The following is a 20,168-nucleotide window of genomic DNA, read 5'->3' on the forward strand; positions in this document are numbered from 1 at the left end:
TTTCCATTTCCTTATCCTGCTCCAAAGATTAGTTATTTGAGAAAATGTGCAGTTGAACGCAACGGAGACATTATGTTCGTTCGTTTCTATGCATGAGTAAGTCTTGCCTAAATCGACAAAAACAAAACAAATGGAGAAGTTGTGCTGGCTAAATGCCAAATTTTAAAAATAAAACATCTGCATTATGTGAGATTTTGTTGCCATTCTCCTTATTCAGATTATGATGATTATAATCATTATTAAAGGCTACTCAACAAGTTTATAAACTCAACAAGTTTATAAACAGTCAGTATTTTCATTTGAAATGTCGATTATCATCAGTAAATTTTAATTACTGATGCTTGAAAGAGGCATCGATGCCAAGCCAAATTCATTTTTATATAAAAAAAGTGTACCAATTACAGTAGGTGGCTGCTGTATGAGCCATCTTTCACATTGTCCCATCTGACTTTAAAAGGACTCAGACCGATCTTGACCATTTTCTAGCACTACTGTACACAGACACCCCTCGCCTCCACTTGAAAAAAACCATCAATCAATGATACAACCAGAAGAAAAGTGTGATTGCATATTTTATCTTTGTTTAGAACCCGCATGGGCTCAACGATCTGAACACACTTCTGGGCCTGGAAAGATCAAAAATCCAGATGAAAATGCTGGAACAAACAGGGATGCTAGAACTCCAGTTTGTCTTCCCAGAAGTTGGAAGTAAGCAGGGCCGAACCTTTCAATGCCAAGTGGGAACATGCCTTGAAATATGTCTGCGCCTTAACAGCAACATAAAAATACAAATTCAAAATAGTATGCACTTGAATACTCCACCCTGTTTCTATTCTGTTGACACTTATTTGGGACAGCCAACTCTCCACCGCCGTCCCCCCACCCCCCAAAAAAAAGGAAAAAACTGCAGCCACATAATACTTTCTTATGTGTATAGGTAAGCACAGACCTACCAAGTAAAACTGCAACCATCATGCAATCGGCAGTATATGTCAGGATATTTAAACTAGGTACTGCAATTACGAACGTCCTCGCACCTTGTCCACCATGCCTGAACCGAAAATATCTCATGAAAACGTCCAGCATATTAGCGTTCTAGCAATTCCTTATTTATTTTTATTCATAAAATCTTAAAACATTTTCAGTGACACATCATTACTGGGCAAACTATAGGAGTGTGTCCCATTTGCATGACTTTTTCGGGATGTGTTGGTGTATCTCAGGTTTAACTAGTTCCACACCCAAGGAGAGCAGACTGCGGTATTTCCAGCAGAGTTCAGAATTCATTTACAAATCTACCTCGCCAAGAAAGCACTAGAATTTTGGAAGCCTCAGATTCACTCTGCTTTCACATTTGCCAAGGTAATCACATCCTGAAAACAACCAGATGACCAATCGCATGCTGATGGCATACAAAAAAAGCATTCTAAATCTCTTTTTCCTTTATTTGTTTGTATTGTTGAAATTGCTTATAGTGTAGTAGCTAGTTACGCTATATATACGCTAAAGGTTATGCTATATAAATTCCTTTCAAAACTAGCTAGGTGATACCAGTCAGGCTACTTACTTATATTTGTCCATGTATCTATTTTTCTATCATAGCACAGCTTATAAGTGTATAACCAGAGAAATATGTCCTGGCTAGCTTGCTAAGTGCAATACAGACAAGATGGTGCGTTGGAGAATATTCGTCATGAATGGCACCCCTGAAATCTAAAGCAGGTTTCCTATTTTCAAAAACATCAATATCGGTTTTAGAGTTTTTATTAAATAGGTTATTATTTTTTTTAATTATTTTTTAAAAATAATAATAAATTGAAATGTTAAAATGAGTAGAGAGGATTCAGTGCTTAACAAAGAGTCATTAGTGTGTAATATGAACAGGCTATGTAACTGTATTGTAATTGAATTCCGGTATATTTCATTACGAATATGTTTGACGCACACAACCAGCAAATCATTACATTTTTCAGCGAGATAATTTTAAGATCATTTTGACGGCCATAAACATGTGTCTTACAGTAAATAGCACAACTGAAATGTGTGTTTACATATGATATCAACACAAGCATAAACATAGCAGCAGAAGTTGTCTGTGTGTGTTTGTGTATACAAATATAATTTTTAAGAGAATTTGTTTTCAAGAAGGCTTATTTTAGAAAAGCACTTATCCCAACAGCAATGACATAAAGGACTGATATCTGTACTGGACTATTACATCTACAACTTAAAATTCCAAATAATATATTCTGTTTACCTGTCTAATAGCGCCTTTAAAATATTTTTTTTCACAGAAAAGATAAAAAATTTAACAAAATTCACGGAAAAGGTGTTGCATTAAATGTACCAAGCAAACAAATTCACTGACACTCATTAGGCAGATTTACAGTACAAATGCTTTGTACATCCAACAAAACAGTATCCCATGGTTTCAACAATGCTAGCCACATTCGACTAAAACAATGCAGCACTTTACCCCAACTCCTGACCAAAATTTCCACATACCTAATTTGTCTATGCTGGTTTTCTGCAGTGCCTTCAAAATCCAGATTTTAAATGTCTCCAAGATCACCCACAAATTATACCAAATTCACAACAGTCCATGAACTGTTCAAACATTTAATAAATTGTAGTCGAAATCCAGGTAAATGTACTTCTATTCCTAGTGCTTTCATCTCATACAATGTTTCTTACTTTGGCATTATCTGATACAATATACATATGTTATACTTTTGTGTTGCACAGCCATTGAATCAAATCTAAGGATTTTTTTTTATTGGAATGACTCCGGCAGAAAATTTAAAAGAACAAACAAGCCAAATGAAGCTTTGAATGTTTTGGCTTCCGTCAAATAATTCAACCTAGCGAGTTTCTGTTAAATATTTTAAATCACAGCAGGCCTGTCATGTACTGCTAAAATTACAGGTTCTCTGCTCAGCCATGAACAGATTTTACTGAGTGTGTTTATGTAGCCATGCTTCTAAAACGAAGATGCCATGAAGCAGACATTGCCGTTCTACGATCTTAAAAATAATTTGAGGGACATCTACTCCACAGAAGATGATCAATACCCTCGGGAACACACTTTATGAACTGTTAAATTATTATTCCCCTCCTGATCACATGTAGGCAGTCGCTATAACTTTATAAATCGTACTATTTTGACTTCTATTCATTTTTGTGACGTTATATTTTAATACAGTCTATAATCATGATAAACATATTACACAAAAAGCTGGTTTTGTCTAAAAACAACACAGCAAGCCATGCACGTCAATGACTAATGGACAGTATTCTAAATGCTTGCTATGGGGTGGATCTACAGTCAGACACAAAAGAAGCCACATATTTTGAATGTGTGATAGAGTGGAGAAATCAGTCCATAAAATACACTATAAAGACAAAAGAAATAGACTTCAGCATTTTAGTCTGCACATCATTACGGTAATTTGATTAATGTTTTGATGCAGATAAAAGCCGAATCAGGATGCAATGGAGCATTAATGAAGAGGGAGACAATGTATTGTGCGCGTGTGTATGTGTATGTGCAAGCAAAGGTAAATTAATGTTCAGGATCAATTAAGGAAGCACTGTCGTCACTCTTATGAGCAATCATCCAAGCGCACATAGATGTATTCAATTTGTCCAGTCCTGACTGTCCCTTATACAAGCGACAAGCCATTAGGATGTTTAGAAAGTCATTTGAGCTGCATGCTCTCAATTATATCTTGTGGTTACATTATGTTTAGCAGAGTTTTCAGATTAATACACATTGCACAGCCAATAAAATTCAAATTATGCTACTATTATTATTCATTGAAAGGGGTAAATAAACAAAAGGCCTGTAATTTCTACAACCAATGGCAAACCAAAGAACAATACTTTCAACTCAATTTTTAAATCAAGAAGACTTCCTTAATTTGACACAACAATTTCAGTGAGCAGTAAAAACCTTTTTTGATTCGAAATGGCTCAACACCAGAGAAAGAGCGAAAGAGAGAGAGAGAAAGAGAGCAGCTAAAGAGTGGCACAGAGGGTTTTACTCTATTCAATTCAAAATAAGCTCCATGACCATGCAACACAGACCTGTTTAGACAATGCGAAAAACCCAGCAATGCTACACAGAAGTGAGGTTTGTGAGCCATGCTAAGGAGTAGGAAGTGAGATTGTGTCCTGCATCTGTTTAGAGTCATAACATCGACCTATAAGAATAAAAGTGGCATTTCAGAAGTCTTCAGCCAAATGCTTTTTCCCCGTCTTTTTCTTCGACCGAAGGCTGTGAAGTAAAGCTCAGGTTATCATTTTTTCTTTTTTTTTTTGGAACAGTAAAAAAAGCAGCGACATTCATTTTGAGCATATAGCCAAGCTAGCTATTTCTGACTGCTCACTGTACACGTAAAAGCCCCCATTTATGAGCAAAGCGAATGTGGGTCAGGCGTTAAAACTGAAAAGAAATGCATATGTGTGAGGGAGTAAAATCTAAATAAAATAGACAGCGCCTGACTGTCTCTAGTTGCTACTTACCTCCCAATTCCAAATTTCGAAGTAATATAAATTTTATAATTTGAAGTAAAACGAAAACTCTTACTCATTGTTCATCAATAACTGAGTTCCTGATAGCGAGGTGTTCTGTTTTGCGCAATGCGGAATAGGCACAGTGAACACGTGTAAATGCAAACAGACTGCAATGCTAAGGAAGACGATGGCCTAAGCTGTCTGCACACAGGTTAGAACAATGGAATGGGGTTTGAAAAAAGTTAGTTGAAGGCTGAATGAATAAACAAGACCTTCTTTTCAGCAGCCTGGAGCAATTTTTACCATCCATATCTCTGTAAGAGAAGACCATTGTGCAGAGTATACACTGATGTAAGTCTTGTGCCTAGACATAACATGGCTGAACTGTAATTTGCATTTTTATCTTAATACAGAATGAGGTGAGTTCTTGTCATTTTCTGATATAAAACCACATTCAAGTAAAAACTGTATGTAATTCTTTTCTCTTGACGATTTAAAGACCCTCAAGGTATGTACTGGTTTTTTTTTAAAATGTGACTTTCATAAATTGTTGATTTTAATTAGTTTGTGAGCATGTGTGACTTTTAGGGAAGGCATTTGGAATAATTACACCCCCTATTCAAAATGAGACAATAATCAGAATGTAGGATTGCATGGGGATGATTTTGGACAATTTACTCTAGATACTAAAGATTTACGATAGCCACAAACAGAAATGAAATTATTTCATACAATTACAAAGACAATTTACCACAATGTATAGACCATCTACATTTAATCGCAGCATGATTGAAGTGACTTAGGAACACGTTAATATTTCAGAAGTATGCCTAAGTATAGTTTCTTTCAGGCAATAATGTGTTATTTGTGTGTATATAGTTATGAACGATTCATATAGATTATTCACATATTCCTAACTTTTCATTTACTTTCATATGTCCTTTTTGACTACATGTGTCTTTTCACAGTTCAGCACAATAATGAACACACTTTCAAAATAACAAATGTATGTATGTTGTAACCGAAAGGACATCTGAGAACAATCTATTTGATCTTAAGTCTTCAGCCATTTCTAATGGAGGCATAATTTCAGGAGGGGCATAATTACACTTTTTGACAAAATTAGACCGAAAGAACAGCCAGCTACAGAAATATATGAATGAAAGTCTTTCTTGCACCTTCTCCATCAATAACAGGTTCAGATGACAGAACGGTAGTGTAAATGTCCCATTTGAAATATATTGCATTAGCATAACCTTGATTAGCACTAGCAGCAAAATGCTGTGTCCTACCCATTTGAAGTTGGCTCAGGGCACATGCACACTCTGGGTCATTTTATTTAATGATGCTTTGAACCTGTATTACTGATTAGAATATTCCCCTTTCATACAAACTGCTTTTGAAGATATGGTGTTCCAACTTTAATCTTTAATTAAATATTAGAGCCATTTAATATTGCTATGTGCAAGACTATTAACATGCAATTCAACGCGAAAGACAAAATGCACTTTTTGTGCACTTGGAATATAAAATGAGGATTATTAATAAACTGAGAAAAAGTTTTGCTTGAGAACTCCCATATCGTGCCCATGACGAAACTGTATATCAATTAATGACTAATGAATTGATTTTATGTTGTCACTTGTTGGCCCCTCCTCCCTAGTACACCTGTACAGGGTACATATACAATTATTGAGTAAACAACAATAATGTGATAATCAATTTCTTGCAGACTCATATAAAAAAGAAATGGCCTGCAATTAAATAAAAATGATGGTACAGTCTGCACGGCTCCACATTAGGTTTCACTTAAAGGACACAATATCTTTGACAAGTGGACTCCAAACACAAATATTTTTTATCCTAATCCGATTGTCTTGACTTACAAATATGCACAGCCTAGCACTTTATCAATTAAAGTGGCTTTTTCCTGTCTATTGAGAGGAGCAATTTCTTATTAAAAGACGACAAATAAATTGTGGGGCGACTTGAACGAGACAAAATGGTGACCTTGCTTTTAGTCATTAAGTTTTGGGTCAACTTGTGTTTAGAGCACTAAGAGCAAATGTCAGTCTGAAATGCCACAGAAATGGATGCAGTTCATTTCTGCAGAGAAAGACGAATGTGCGTCCGTGAGCACCTTGGGAGCTTAATGTCGTTCAGGCGTGCTTCTAAAAAAGAGATTTTGTCGCTAACCTTTAGGACAAGTGGGATCTCCCACAAGATACAAAGAGCAAACAGCGCAATAACAAACTGTGCTTTCCCCAGGAAGGCTGGTTTAAACCACACTTTACACTGAAGAAATTGCACTGGAAGTCACCGCTCTCATGATAGCTCAAATTAATTACATCTCTGCTTATTGAGACGGCTGATTTGTACACACAGGTCTAGTGACCCCAAAGTGCAGCCCATTTGAATTCGAAAAATGAATTAATGTCACGCAGCTATGTCTGGTTGAATACAGAAAACAGATTTACGGCAATTTGCTTCTCCCAGTAAGACAAAGCAGTCCTTTTGCATACAAATTCTCCATTAGAAGTACCATTAGGGACATATAACAAAGTGCTTGTTCTCACAAACATCTTTTATCCACTGCTAGCTCGTGCTAGGTTCTCCATTTCACAGCCCAGAGACGGTGAGGAGAAGACAACATGTACCAGGCCTGATATTGTTCATGTCCTGCAATAATCATATACATTGACGATACACACTATGCGTCAAAGTTATTTATCAGTTTTAAAAAATAATATATATATATTTCTTCATTAATTAACATTCTTCGCATAATTCTTTTTCTTTTTTTTTACACCAAATCGTCATTTAAAAAATATTCGTATACATCTCAGGCATTTTCCTTTGTGAAAACGATGCCTGAATTGGTGGTACGGCATCCTACATTGACAGTTGAGCTTCATTACATGCATTTATTCCTTATGTCTCTGAGAGTAGGACTAGAATATAATAATTATTAATTGACCAGCATTATATATTGTGGTATTTGCTTACCATGTGAAATACACTTTTGTACCCTGCTTTGGCGAAAAGCATCTCTTAAATAACTAAAGAGCAAATTGTATAAATTCAGAATAATTCTATGCATACTGATAATAACATGTCTTTGGACATATATATGACAGATACCGATATGTACGATACCGGAAACATCTTTTATATATTTGTAATATCCTGAAATAGCAAATACAATTTCAGCAAATACTTTAACAAAGTACTTTGACAAATATCAGAAACCCAGTTCTCTTTTGTGGTACTCCTCCATTAAGCCGCCATCTTAAACAGAGCTCAATGAAATGTCTTCTTACGTGATACAGTGTTAACAATTCATGCAGTTCAATATAAATGTCAGAACATGCATAAACATATTTAATTTCGAAGTTCAGGTCAGCGATATATTTGACAAAATGTTTACTCAGTCTTAATCAGTCTTCCATGCGGTACTGCTAATGAGTCATTGACCAATCTAACTTAGGCAATCCATCCTACATTTCTACAAAACAACACAGCCAATTTATTCATTCAAAATTCTTTGATTGGAATTGTGTTCTCTCTCATTTATTCTTGTCTGCTTTCTAGACTCCAAAAAAAGATCGCTTTTTCAAGACAGAAAATGGCGGACTTGGTTGTATACTTATGCAAAAAACAATGCAGCGCCATCTAGTGGAACGCTGGCTAAACAGTTTCCTGCCATTTTGCACTCATTCCCGTTTTTATGGTCAAACTTGCCAAGCCTAAAGTTAAGATTCTAAAAAGCTCATCTTTGGTATTTGACATCAAGGAGCCAAACCCAAAAATGGCATCACAGAGAACAACGTCATTGACTGCCATCTCTACTCTTCTCTTCCCTCCTTCCTATATATTCCCAAGTAACCTCTGCAAAATGGGGTCAATAGAGAGAAGGACTGTAGAAGAAAAAGAGAACTTAAAATAAAAATACAAGACATATAGCGAAGGCAAGTGAACTCTGAGAAGGAAGTACTTTGGTGTCAGACCAGTATTTATTGTCATGTATCAGTCCCACTAGTATACAGTGAGATTGAGGTCTATTTTGCTTCTATTTTAGAGATATCTTAAATCACGCGGCAGCTATAATGCCACAGGCCACGCCAGTGCTTGATGCTTGACTGAAGGTTTCAGTGGAAGTCCTGAACTATAAATCAAAAGACCAAGAATTGTGCTGTCACATTCAGCAGTAGCCCCTTAGATTCAAAACTAATTTGTCTGCATGGGGCAAAAACAGGTAAGAGGAAAAACTCAATTCACCCCCCCGCAGAAAGCTATGTAACATGATCTGTCCAATCCAGTGTTTTTTTGAGATTGTGATTTGACATTGCTGTGTATGTATTACATAGCAATGTAATACGTACATACATATGCGTGTAGTATACTACAAACTTTAAATAAACCTAAATTGTTTTGTTCTGCGCAGTGTATGTTATAATAATGAGAAACATCCATTCACTATATTACCAGGAGGCCTGAGTGCTTTGTAATTTGAATCACCAATAACATGACAACGCAACATAACGATAAAATATGACCAATATAACATTTTATACCGAACTAAGTCAACCATTTTCAGCTGTATTTTACATTTGGTCATGTAAACTTTTGATCAGTAAAGCAAATTTTTTAGACTACTACACGCAATGTTGTTTTAACGGTCTTAAAATTAGATGATATTACTGAACATCTCATAATACAATTATGTAATTTGAGCGTGGAAATAATATAAATAATGATTAATGTAACTACCCACCATAAAGCCATCTTCTTTTGACCACTGATTTTTCCAAAACAGTTCGCCTTTTTCATAATTACTTCATAGTATGGCAACAGCATAAATATCACTATATTCTGTCTAGCTAGAAAATAGCGCTGTGTCAACCAAAATGTATTTTATAAATAAAGATAATGAAACAAATTGCTTGATGGAACATTATAACTTTAGTTTCTGTAACTATCACTGAATTACAGGGTAGCTCACTATCCGGATTTGTGAAAACTAAAGTTTGTATACGTGAAACTGAACCATAGGACGGCTAAAGGGTAACTGTCTCTATAGTTTAGCCATGAATTAGACACACGTCTGTCTAATCAACATACATTCATATATGAGTCATCACAAACAGATATTGGCCAAGCCTATTCATCCATGAGGCATCGAAAAATGCGAACATTGACCCCACCCAATAATATATGAGTCATCATTAAAAAAACATTACATATAACATTACATTTCCTGAGGGGGGAAAAATTAACATTTTAACAAAAAAGAATGAACAGCCAAGCAACTATATGAACTCTAGTCATTAGCTAACAGCTTATGCCATCCATGTAGAATGTAAAAATAGATATGAAAATCAAGCAAATATCAAGTGAAATTGAGATTCAGCTTTCCGTCAATTTTGCTGTGAGATGAAACAATTTCATGCATAATAACTTCCAAGTATACAATGTAATCATATTCATCCCATTAACCCTCTAATTAACCTATAGAATTTGCAAGGCAGCAAAACAAAACAAACCATGTTTTGTAGGAAAATTAACACTGCAGTCCAGCAATTTTCATTTGCATATTTATACTTGTGCAGACAAACACGTAAACCTTCCTCATAAATCTTTATCATTTCGGGATCTCTCAAGAAAGAAGGGATATAACTTTGCAGTTCAGATCAAATTCAATATTATAGGTTTCATTCGATTACATTACCCCTCTTTGAAGCATGAAGAGATGTGTTCTGCGTACTTAAGTATGCCCTGTTTGTAAATAGTTAATAAAATCATATGAAATGGAGCAACAAGAAATGTGTTCAAGCTAGCAAACTACCTAAACTTTTCTTTTACTGCGAGCGTCAACAAGGAGCTGATCGAGGCCCAGTCTGTGATGTCCTGATAGGTCCTACTGTTATAAACATTCAAATGAAAACCTCAAACTATACTTTAGTTCTTTTTTTTTTACATTTGAAAATGAAATCAAAAGGAGGCCTCATTTTTAAGACCCCCTAAACCCTCTCCATTCACCCTCCTTTGTCGAAGCACCCCTCGCCTCGAGGTGAATTCCTATGCACGGCAGTTGAGCTGCTTTTACAGAACCGTGTTCCACCATTTAATTTGTCCTAATTGTCAACAGTGCACTAAACCCCAATGACTAAACAGTCTAAATGTGCTCTCAATACACACAAAACAAGACAAAACATAACTGATAAGCACCAATAATTTGTGTCTATGGATTATTTTCAAAAATTGGCTCAATTGTCTTGGGAGTTCTTTATATATTTTTTTCTTTGGCCATTTGTAAGTTTTGCGAGAACTTTGCAGCTAACATATTTGGTGAAAAAAATTAATTGCAACATAAAACAAAGTTCAAAAACAATACATTAAATAATTCAGAAAAACTAAAAAAGTCAGAATCAAAACAATATCTAAAAGGAACAGTATATACTGGTTGCACGGGCCAATCTAAACACTCTAAGACAACATTGTGCTCCCCTGTCTCTACCAAAACAAACACCACAAAATACTGAGAAGGGGAAATCACTAGCAAATATGATTCCGTATGGGACAAAATTAGTGGGACAAACATTTAACTCTAGTAAATTTAGTGGTAATGTTTACCCTGAAAACTTGTTTAAGAGGAACTGTGGGTGGGTTAAACAGTTTAATATGGCAAGGCGTGAACTTCAAGCTTTCGCTGGCAACTTTGCCAGACGTGCAAACATTTTTACCTGCAAACTACCAACTGAAATTGTGGGAAGAGCCCAATTCCTGTTCTCCTTTTATATATTCTCATTTTCTCCATTAGTAGTACACTCGCATAGACAAGTCCAAAACACCAAATTACCAAGGACATTTTTGTGTATTTATAGAGTTGAAAGAAAAGCCATGCGTCTCATTGGCTTTGGCACTTTAAAATATTTTCCATAAGTTAGTTTTCAACCTGTCCTGGCAATCATGCTACTATTCAGTTTGTCAGAAAATTGGACGCATATTATTTAATAATCAAAGAGAATGGCCCTGTGATCAGTGAGCTAATGGAAAACTGCTGTGTTTTCTTCTTTGACTAGTTATTTTATTTTTAGTTTCTTGGTTTTCTTTCTTTTTTTTTAAGAAAATGTTATTTCATGGAGCCATTTCTTATTATTTTTGATTGTGAGAAAGAATAAATGAGTTCCAGGGGTTGCATTTAATGCCCATGATAACTGACAGGAAGAACATCCTAAGAAGTTTCCTTTAAAGAAATTTGAAAGAAAAAAAAATTATTGTGATCCAGTAAACCCTACATTTAGAGGAAAACTGTATATCACTGTTTCAAAAAACAAGAAAACTTCATGAGTGCCACAAATCTCTGATGCACATGGAGTTTTGCTAGCTTCTGACTATACATCTGGAACACTTTATTTACAAGAAAATTTCTCATTAATTCTGAACTTAAATCTAACACTTTGTCCCATCTCCAGAAAGACAGGAATAAGCTATTTTATAGCCAACACATGTATTAAAGCAACATACAATATACAAAGTAGTGAATCTTTACAGTACCTATATAACTGTCAATCTTGCTTTCACTACTGCAATCGACAGTATAATGCTAAGGAAAACAGATGGAGATTTATTTCTAACGAGAATCATAAAAAGTCCTGAGTGTCTCTAGAATGCATTCATTTATTTTTAGCAAACGATATGTATTACCTGTACATGTTCTTACCTTTGGTATTGATTTCTGTATAACGGCAAATATTACACAACCACGTGAGGAATTCGAAATTTGTATTCTTTAAAATACTGGTTATGTTTTGTGCCATTCACTATGTAAACAACTGTGAATAATGTGTGACTAAGTGTGTGATCAGTTGTTTTATTCTGGGTCTCTCATGCAATAACATCGAAAAAGAGAACTGTAATAGAAACCCTCCTAGACTGTTTCTAACAGACTAGGAAGCATTTGCCTATTTTGAGGTAGGGCCTATACGTATATAGTATTGAGTATAAAAGCATTAATGCTACTAAAATTTGTATAAACCAATAGCAGGAAAGGACAGTTCAGCCACTGTCACTGGCAAACTGTAGCCCACTGCTAACATGATACTGATAAATATAATGTGTGATTCCACGGCCAGCCACAGAACTGGGGAATTATTAATTGGATGTGGCATAAAAAACTGTGAATATTTTAATTAGTGTCTGTGGGGGGAATGAAACTCTGAGCTTCAGAGGAAGCATAAAAGACCCATGAACTCACAATATTGACTGAAAAATATCACAAATAAATCCAAATCCTACTTTCTGGGTACACAGTTAACTCTCAGTGGGAATGTGTAATTAAGGGGCATAAAGGCAGGAAAGATTGGCAACAAATGTTGGTCCAGGAATTCCTCATAAATAAATAAATAAATAAATAGGGTCAAGGGGCAAGTCATCATATGCAGCTGAATTTCTGGAAGTTCCTTAAGAAGTTCCCTAAGAACTTTGCAATGTGGATACACTTGCAACACTTTTATATACGAGCATCGCCATAGAGTACATTAAATAAACATAAAGATACTCATATTCTGGACTGACGTTCAGACATCCTGAAAATATTACTGAAGGCATCCTGTTCAAAATGACAGGAGTGAGGATTCAGTTATTGAGCTCACATTTTGTAGTCTACACTCTAATAAACAAACATTATGATCTTAAGTTAGGCCTACGTGTGGGCGCGCGTGTGTGTTTGGAGGGTATTGTGTTTCATTTTGAAAAGTCCGTTTTCTAATCCTTACCTGGGATTTGTGCTGTTCCAGTAGACTGCATATCTGTCAGAAATCACCTTGCTATCGTCCGCCCACACCGAGACCCAAGATATGAGGGCTACCACCAAAAGTGACAACTCCATTTGGTAAGCAATATAGTTCTTGTCCATGATAACCTACAGGGAGAGTCAGTGTGTGTCTAGTATTTAAACAGGTCAGTTTTAAATATTGATACTGTTCGATACTTAGATTTCTCCTTTTCTCAAATGGTCATGATGATTTGCAGATCAAAAAGGCAAGCAAATTGCAGTCCACTCCTTTGGAATCCAGATGTGTCACTGGACCGAAGTTTTCAAGGTTACGCCAGTACTTCATATAAGTAAACAACAATCCGCGTTCATTCAAACAATTCAACTAGCGCGCTACTCTTCTACTGTTGCACGGTGAGCTGTTCCAATATCCATTAAAATCCATTCTGCAAGAATAAAATGATTGATAAAGGCATGTCTGGAAATCACCACAAGCCGTCTGTCAAGTCCTTTTTCAAATTCACGGAGTAGAAAGATGCAACGGTTTGCCTTTTAAATCCATCCCCCTCCCGCATAACTTGCTAAAACTTTCGCCTTCAGCAGCATATGCTACCATCCATCCATTCAGTTGCTTGTGCTCAAACTGGGAGCAAGAATATTTTAAAATTACAACGGTGCACCCATACATTTAAACACATAGCGATTTTTTCTTTTCTGGGCGACCTGTTCAGCATGCCATGGGTCTATTTCAGACACACAACAGCTTTGATACGGATTTCGGGATCCTTGTTTTCCTTTCTTGTTCTATTAGCTGAAACTCAAAACAACATTACAGTATTTCCGCAGCACGGCAACATCCAATCCTATGGAAATCATTGGTTTGCAAATGTCCGGCTTTTGAGACTGCCACAGTCACATTGCGAGAGCAATTCAAGCATCAACCACCTTTTTCCTTCTTCAATCTGTTTCTTCCCTTCGTCGCTTTTCTTAAAATAAAAGTTATCAATTTTTAAGTTTTTGTTTTCTTTTGCGTTCGCTGCGTCCTCTCCGTGCAGTTAAAACAGCACAGCGTGGCAAGGAGATACCGCATCAATTGCAAAGTTGTTCCTGTTTCGACGTCTTTTGCTTCTGCCGCTGAGAGGGAGGCAATTTCGTTCCATGCCTAGTGTTGCTCCTCGTTCATCCCTGTGTGTGGTGTACAGCCCAATGGAGCTGACATGATTTTTTTTTTTTTTTTTTTTTTTGAGACACGGTGGTTTTCTCTTGCGCGCCCTCTCCGTCTTTCACCGCATGTCTCACTCCCCCTGGCTGCGCAGCCTTCCATTCACAGCCTGTGCTCCAGCGAATAGGGCGGGGCTGCGCGCGAGGGCCTTAGGGTATCGCTACACGCCTTTGAAATCTTGGGGACTTCTTCACTATTGTGCGTTTGCTGCTACACAGGGCTGTGTACTTTTGTTGTGAGCCGTTTTCGTTATATTTTACCGTAGTAGTCAACTTTTTGTCATTGTCATTGTCTCAAATACGCACATAGATGCTTCAATCTATTGTGAACGCTCTGAAGTGGTAGGCTATCTTTTCAGGATCTTGTGACTGGTAGAAGAAAAACTAATTGAAAGGAGGTTTCTCATACTAACTTAAAAAATGCTGTTTGTAAAATGTAAATATAGGTAGACAAAAAACTGCATTATATGTGGGATGTGATATAGCATGTAAAGCAGCATAAATATTTATATTTTGCTCATAGATTGTGGGATGTTAATCCAAATTCGACGAGAGGCTGGGCCTTCCATCATGTGTCCTGCTGATTGGTTGTCTGACCAATGATACCCATATTGCTTTGTGGTCAGTGAGGCAGCAGTATTATTGTTGCTATTATATGAGTGTGGTTATATATGATGAAATACGATGATTGAGAAAGAAAAAAAAAACTATTTCTTTGAATCTCAGAAAGGTGTTTTTTTTTTGTTGGGGGGGGGGGGGATTTAAATCTGGATTCAAGCTAAAACTGATAATAGTGATATTGTGTTTTTATTAGGTATGTATCTCACAGATGTTTAATCCCTAGGGCTGTTTTCCCAGTAACAGGATCTGGTTTTCCTGAACCTATCGTCCTCCTCTTGTCTCCCTGGGCTGGAATCAGAGAGCGAACACAGATGTGCTGAGGGCAAAGAGACTGAACGTTCCATGATGTGTGATTCAGCACTGATAAATATTTAACTGGCCAGCTTGGCGGGTGGTGGACAGAGGCAGGGGAGGAGAGGGGGAGGGAAGAAAAATACAAATGAAACTTTAATTCCCACTTTTAAAGATGGCACATAGATTAATGGTGCACACTTATTAAAGTTTCAGAGGGTTTCATGCATAAATGCATGGGCCATTGCGCAGTCTACTACTAGTGATGTGGCCAGGGCTATAGGAATGATTATTCTCAGACAGGTAGCTTTGCTACAGAAAAAAAAGGAAACAAGAAAATGTACTAGACTAACATGTGGGGGGAAAAAAACAATTCAACAACTGCACCCATGGGCACAAAGTAGGAGAAAATAAGAGTGTAATATTTTGCTGATATACAGTGTCTGAATAAGAGGAGCTGATCAGCAAATAGCTAACATATTTGTTAAACTTTTAGCCATCTAGTGCTAAAATGAGGTACTGTTGTTTACTGCTGAGGGAGCCGCATTCTCACTGATGAGTCAGTGAATAAGCGACTCTACCAGCTCTAGGGCCGCTTCTTACAGGCACCGGAAATAGATGCTGTAAGTACTGCTGAAATTATTTTTAAAACTTTTTCAATGAAATCTTTTCTATCAAGGACAGACAGCTGCAGTGCATATTAGCGATATTAATGGATGAGGGAAGAAACCGCTCCCCAGTGTGACGTGAGACAGGGATAGCGGTGTAGAGTCATGCCTCTGCCTCCGGGTGATGGCACACCAGGGTTAGCACCAGCACGCACAGATCCCCATTTAGCGACAGCGCTGCATGCAGAGTAGCCTCATATTCTCATAATAGGACGTTTTCCTCCTAGATTCTGGTTTCTGTGCACACACAGAAAAAGCTGAATGAATGAATATTGAGTAGTTTGCTGTGGTGCAGCGGGATAATGGCAGCATTGGTACGAGGAGTGTCTGTGGCTTGCAGCAGGTCAGCAACAGAAGCAGAAGGCAGGCATCTGTGTTGGAGGTCGTATTTCTCCCCACCACTTCCCTCGCCCTGAAGGCTTTACGAGACTAATTACATCAGTTCTGGGGTTACATGAGCTAAAGGGGCAGTGGCTTTGTAAATTATTTTTCAATGAGGCCCTTGCACTATTCTACCCTGGGGCCTGCTCCAGAAAAATCTCCACAAGGCCTGGCACGACAGCCACCTCAATTTCTGCAACGCCACCTGTTGAGGATGGCAGGTAGAGCCAATAATAGCACACGTTCTACTTAACAGGTTCAACTAGACCTTTCTGTTTAAGTGTAAACTATCCCCCAACGTCCTCCAATGCTCAAGCTAGTAGCTCAACACATTAACAAGTTAAATGAAATCAAAAAAAGGTAATCAGGTTTAAAGGGGGGTCCTCAGTTTCAATGCATACCACCAGAGGTCTCTGTGGCCCATATTGGTAAATCAACCTCAGATAATGTGCTGCCTTACTGAATCATTTCATTTATTTACAAGTAGGCCATTGAATGGAAGCCCATTTTAACTGGTATTTTAAGTCTACCCGGCTAGCAGTGTCAGCTTATGATTCGTGCTAATAGCATTTCATCGGTTATACTTTACACGCTCGCTGACTATGTGGGTGACTATGTGGGGGAGTTGGTCCCCAGGTGCTGCACTGTGGCTGCCCACTGCTCCTAAGTAACTAGGATGGGTCAAATGCAGAGGACAAATTACCCCACAGGGTTCAATAAAAGTATATCTTATCTTAAACTATGATAACATTGACCCGCTGCTTTAAAGAACTGGTCCATAGTTGTATGATGCACTGTTACATTTTAAAATTGATCAGCCATTTGCCAAGTCTAATACAGCCATCAATGTTTTATGTACAAAATATAAAATGTACTGCCACATCCATTTCATACACCTTTAAGTTCACTGTTAAAGTGAAAGCATTGAACACTCATGTCCACTGTATTTTCTCTCATTTTCTCTCTCTACATGGAGTTGAGCTTTAACAAGCCTGTGATGGTGCTACCAACTTCTGGCTGGTTTGAGACATAATGTCTCAAATCTTATTTCCCTTTCTTAAAATTGACAATCATTGACAATTTGAAATAACTTCATTATAGGCTGTGTAGTCACATCAACATATTTTTTTCCTTCAAGAAAATGTTGCAGTGTCAGTATGACACTTGTAAACAACGATAATAAAAAGCAGGCTGCCTAATGGGTCAGTTTCCCAGTACCAGTAAGCCAAAAATGTAAATAGTCCTGGCGAGCGATGTGGGTAGTGGAGAGGCAGGAGGCCACATCTGGTTTTTCTTTTGCAAAATGATCCAACACACGCCAGCAACTACAGAGTGTGTAAAACAATACTGGAGGGAGCAGGCATACCTTTTCAATAAAGGCAGAAACGAAAGATTGTCACTGTTTGGTGGTGCAGTGAGGGAGATTGTGGTAGAGTTGTGAGTGTCCACTGAGGGAGAGTGAACACACACACACTATGAGAGCATTGCTCTTGACGTTGTCATACATACAGCTGAGGAGCCCAGTGCAAGTCTCCAAGGGCTAGCAGAGCAAAGTCTTTGTAGTTTTTCTTTTTTTTGTGTGTGTCTACTCTTCGTTTGTTGATCTGATATTGTTTTTCTTCCAGATACTATGGCCTGTTGTACTGACCACTTTGATCTTGGTTACATGAACAGGAATCAAATGCAGTCTTGACCCGTTGCTTTTAGTGTTGTATCTCCACGTAAGTACTTAAAGGCAAACTGTAACCAAAGGAACTGCTGGGCCCTGTTTCTTGTTAACATAAGTGCCACTGACACTAACCATGCCCCAGTTTTAACATTCCAGTACAATGCAGTGGTCAGTGTTAAGGTCACATGCACTGATGAAGCACTTTGGTGCAAACTTCATCCGCATGTTGGCACCCCAGTTTAGGGGAAACTGCAACCATAAGTAAAGAAACAGAGTGTCTGCTATCAATTTCATTTAAAAGAAACATATAGACTTTCTTCATGAGAACAACTTCAAAGCTTTTTTCTGCAACTCTGATAATAGCAAGATAACAAGATAATAGACACGCCCACACACAAATATTTATTCACTGAGTTAAGACCTTTGTGGATTAACTGCATATCATAGTGTGCTAACAAACAATTCCTTGTTCTTTTTAATTTTCCATGGGTCACAAACTGCAAGCAATCATAATTCATTTCATCTGTTTCCCCTTCATTTAGCATAATTGAAGCCTTTACAGCACTTAAGGACGGATTAAGAAGGTAGTAATTATTTCATCAGTTCAAATGCATCTTCAATGTTCTTATTTGTTTTTCTTTTGCTGAAGTCTCCAGTTAAAAGCAGTTATGAAAATCAATTTAAGCTTATTGATTATAAGCTTGTCAGGTATACATTTTTTCAATGATGTCACATTCTCAGTAGTTCTGTATTATTTCTTTACAATTAACTGTGTGCTTGATCAGATTTATTCAATTGATTTTCAGGCATTTATACGTGTAATTGAATTTGCATACACATACACAGACACACCACACACGTATATAAATGTAACTGAAGATACATTGTGTGTATGTGTGTGTGTTTGTGTGTGTGAATGTGAGAGATACAGATAGAGAGAGAGAGAGAGAGAGAGAGAGAGAGAGAGAGAATTATCCTCTAAAAAAGACTCGTCACAAAGAGCCTCCCATGCTTTCTCACGTGACATCAACTTACCTTTGGGCATGTCTCACTGTATTGTATTTTTGACATTGTGCACCCCCTGCTGAAAATCAGTGGTATAGCAGGGATCTTAGGATGCTCAAAGTTCTTATAACCCCCAATGGCAATTTAAATTAGACACCGGCATCTAACAAAAATGATTTTGAACAGACTGAGGGGGAAAGGGGGTTAAATCATAAAAGGGGTTGTTCACTTTCTGATTTAGTGTATGTTTTTGATTGACCCAGACAGGTTGTGCGTAATGAAGAATATTTTTGAATGTTTACAGCAGTTTCTGATGACCTGGCAGCTGGTATGAAGACTTTGGAGGTTCATGGTCTAAAGAAAGAAAGTACACTTCAGATAACTCTATAGCTGCTTCTACAGTGATTTTGTGTCTCAGAAGTTGGACATATGTATAGTCAAACAATTATTTTAAATCTTTCTTTGGATTCAGCTATGTTTAATTACCCTTTAATACCGCCTATTGTAATCTGGCAGAATGTCAGAAGCTTCTATGTATATCTAAAATATCCTTCAGTGCACATGAAAACTCTCTGCGCCAAATCAAAATCCAAAGCTAAAACTGAAAAAACATCAAAAAACCCCAGAAAATTAATTATTCCTTTGAGGACATTCAGCGAATAAGTCGTGTCATAAGTTCATGATTAACCAATATTACAGTTAACAACTTACATGAAGATACGTTTTAATGCAATAATATTATAATGAAAATATGTAGTCTCCCCACATAAGGCAGCACATTATTTTTTTCCTTGGATTAGATTTGGATGCAAAAATATAGCTGTGAGAATATGTCTTTTTTTCTTACAATTTATACTTTCAGATCATTCTTTCATACATAACCCTGTACTGGAACCGCAGAAGAAATTCAGGCAAAGTTAAAAAAGACACATGCTGTTCTCAAAACTGCAATTTACAGGCTTTTGAGCTGGATCTGAATATAAATCTTGCAAAGTGCAAAACACAATGATTTTCTTCACTT

The 20,168-nt window shown here is 37.1% G+C and overlaps 1 protein-coding gene across 2 annotated transcripts in view; it reads right to left on the reverse strand.

Annotated features, from left to right (window-relative positions):
- Positions 1-14,659, reverse strand: part of efna2a (ephrin-A2a) — a 109,364-nt gene extending 94,705 nt beyond the window's left edge. Inside the window, exon 1 of one of the 2 annotated variants that reach the window (XM_035412226.1) lies at positions 4,525-4,648. In XM_035412226.1, the coding sequence (XP_035268117.1) occupies positions 4,525-4,592 (68 nt within the window). In that variant the 5' untranslated portion in view covers positions 4,593-4,648. Of the gene's footprint in view, positions 1-4,524; positions 4,649-13,292 lie in introns of those variants that run through there. The other variant, XM_035412225.1, reaches the window with a different exon arrangement.
- Positions 14,660-20,168: the final 5,509 nt, after the last annotated feature.

The sequence above is a fragment of the Anguilla anguilla genome, chromosome 4 (assembly GCF_013347855.1).
Source record: "Anguilla anguilla isolate fAngAng1 chromosome 4, fAngAng1.pri, whole genome shotgun sequence".
NCBI lineage: Eukaryota > Metazoa > Chordata > Actinopteri > Anguilliformes > Anguillidae > Anguilla > Anguilla anguilla.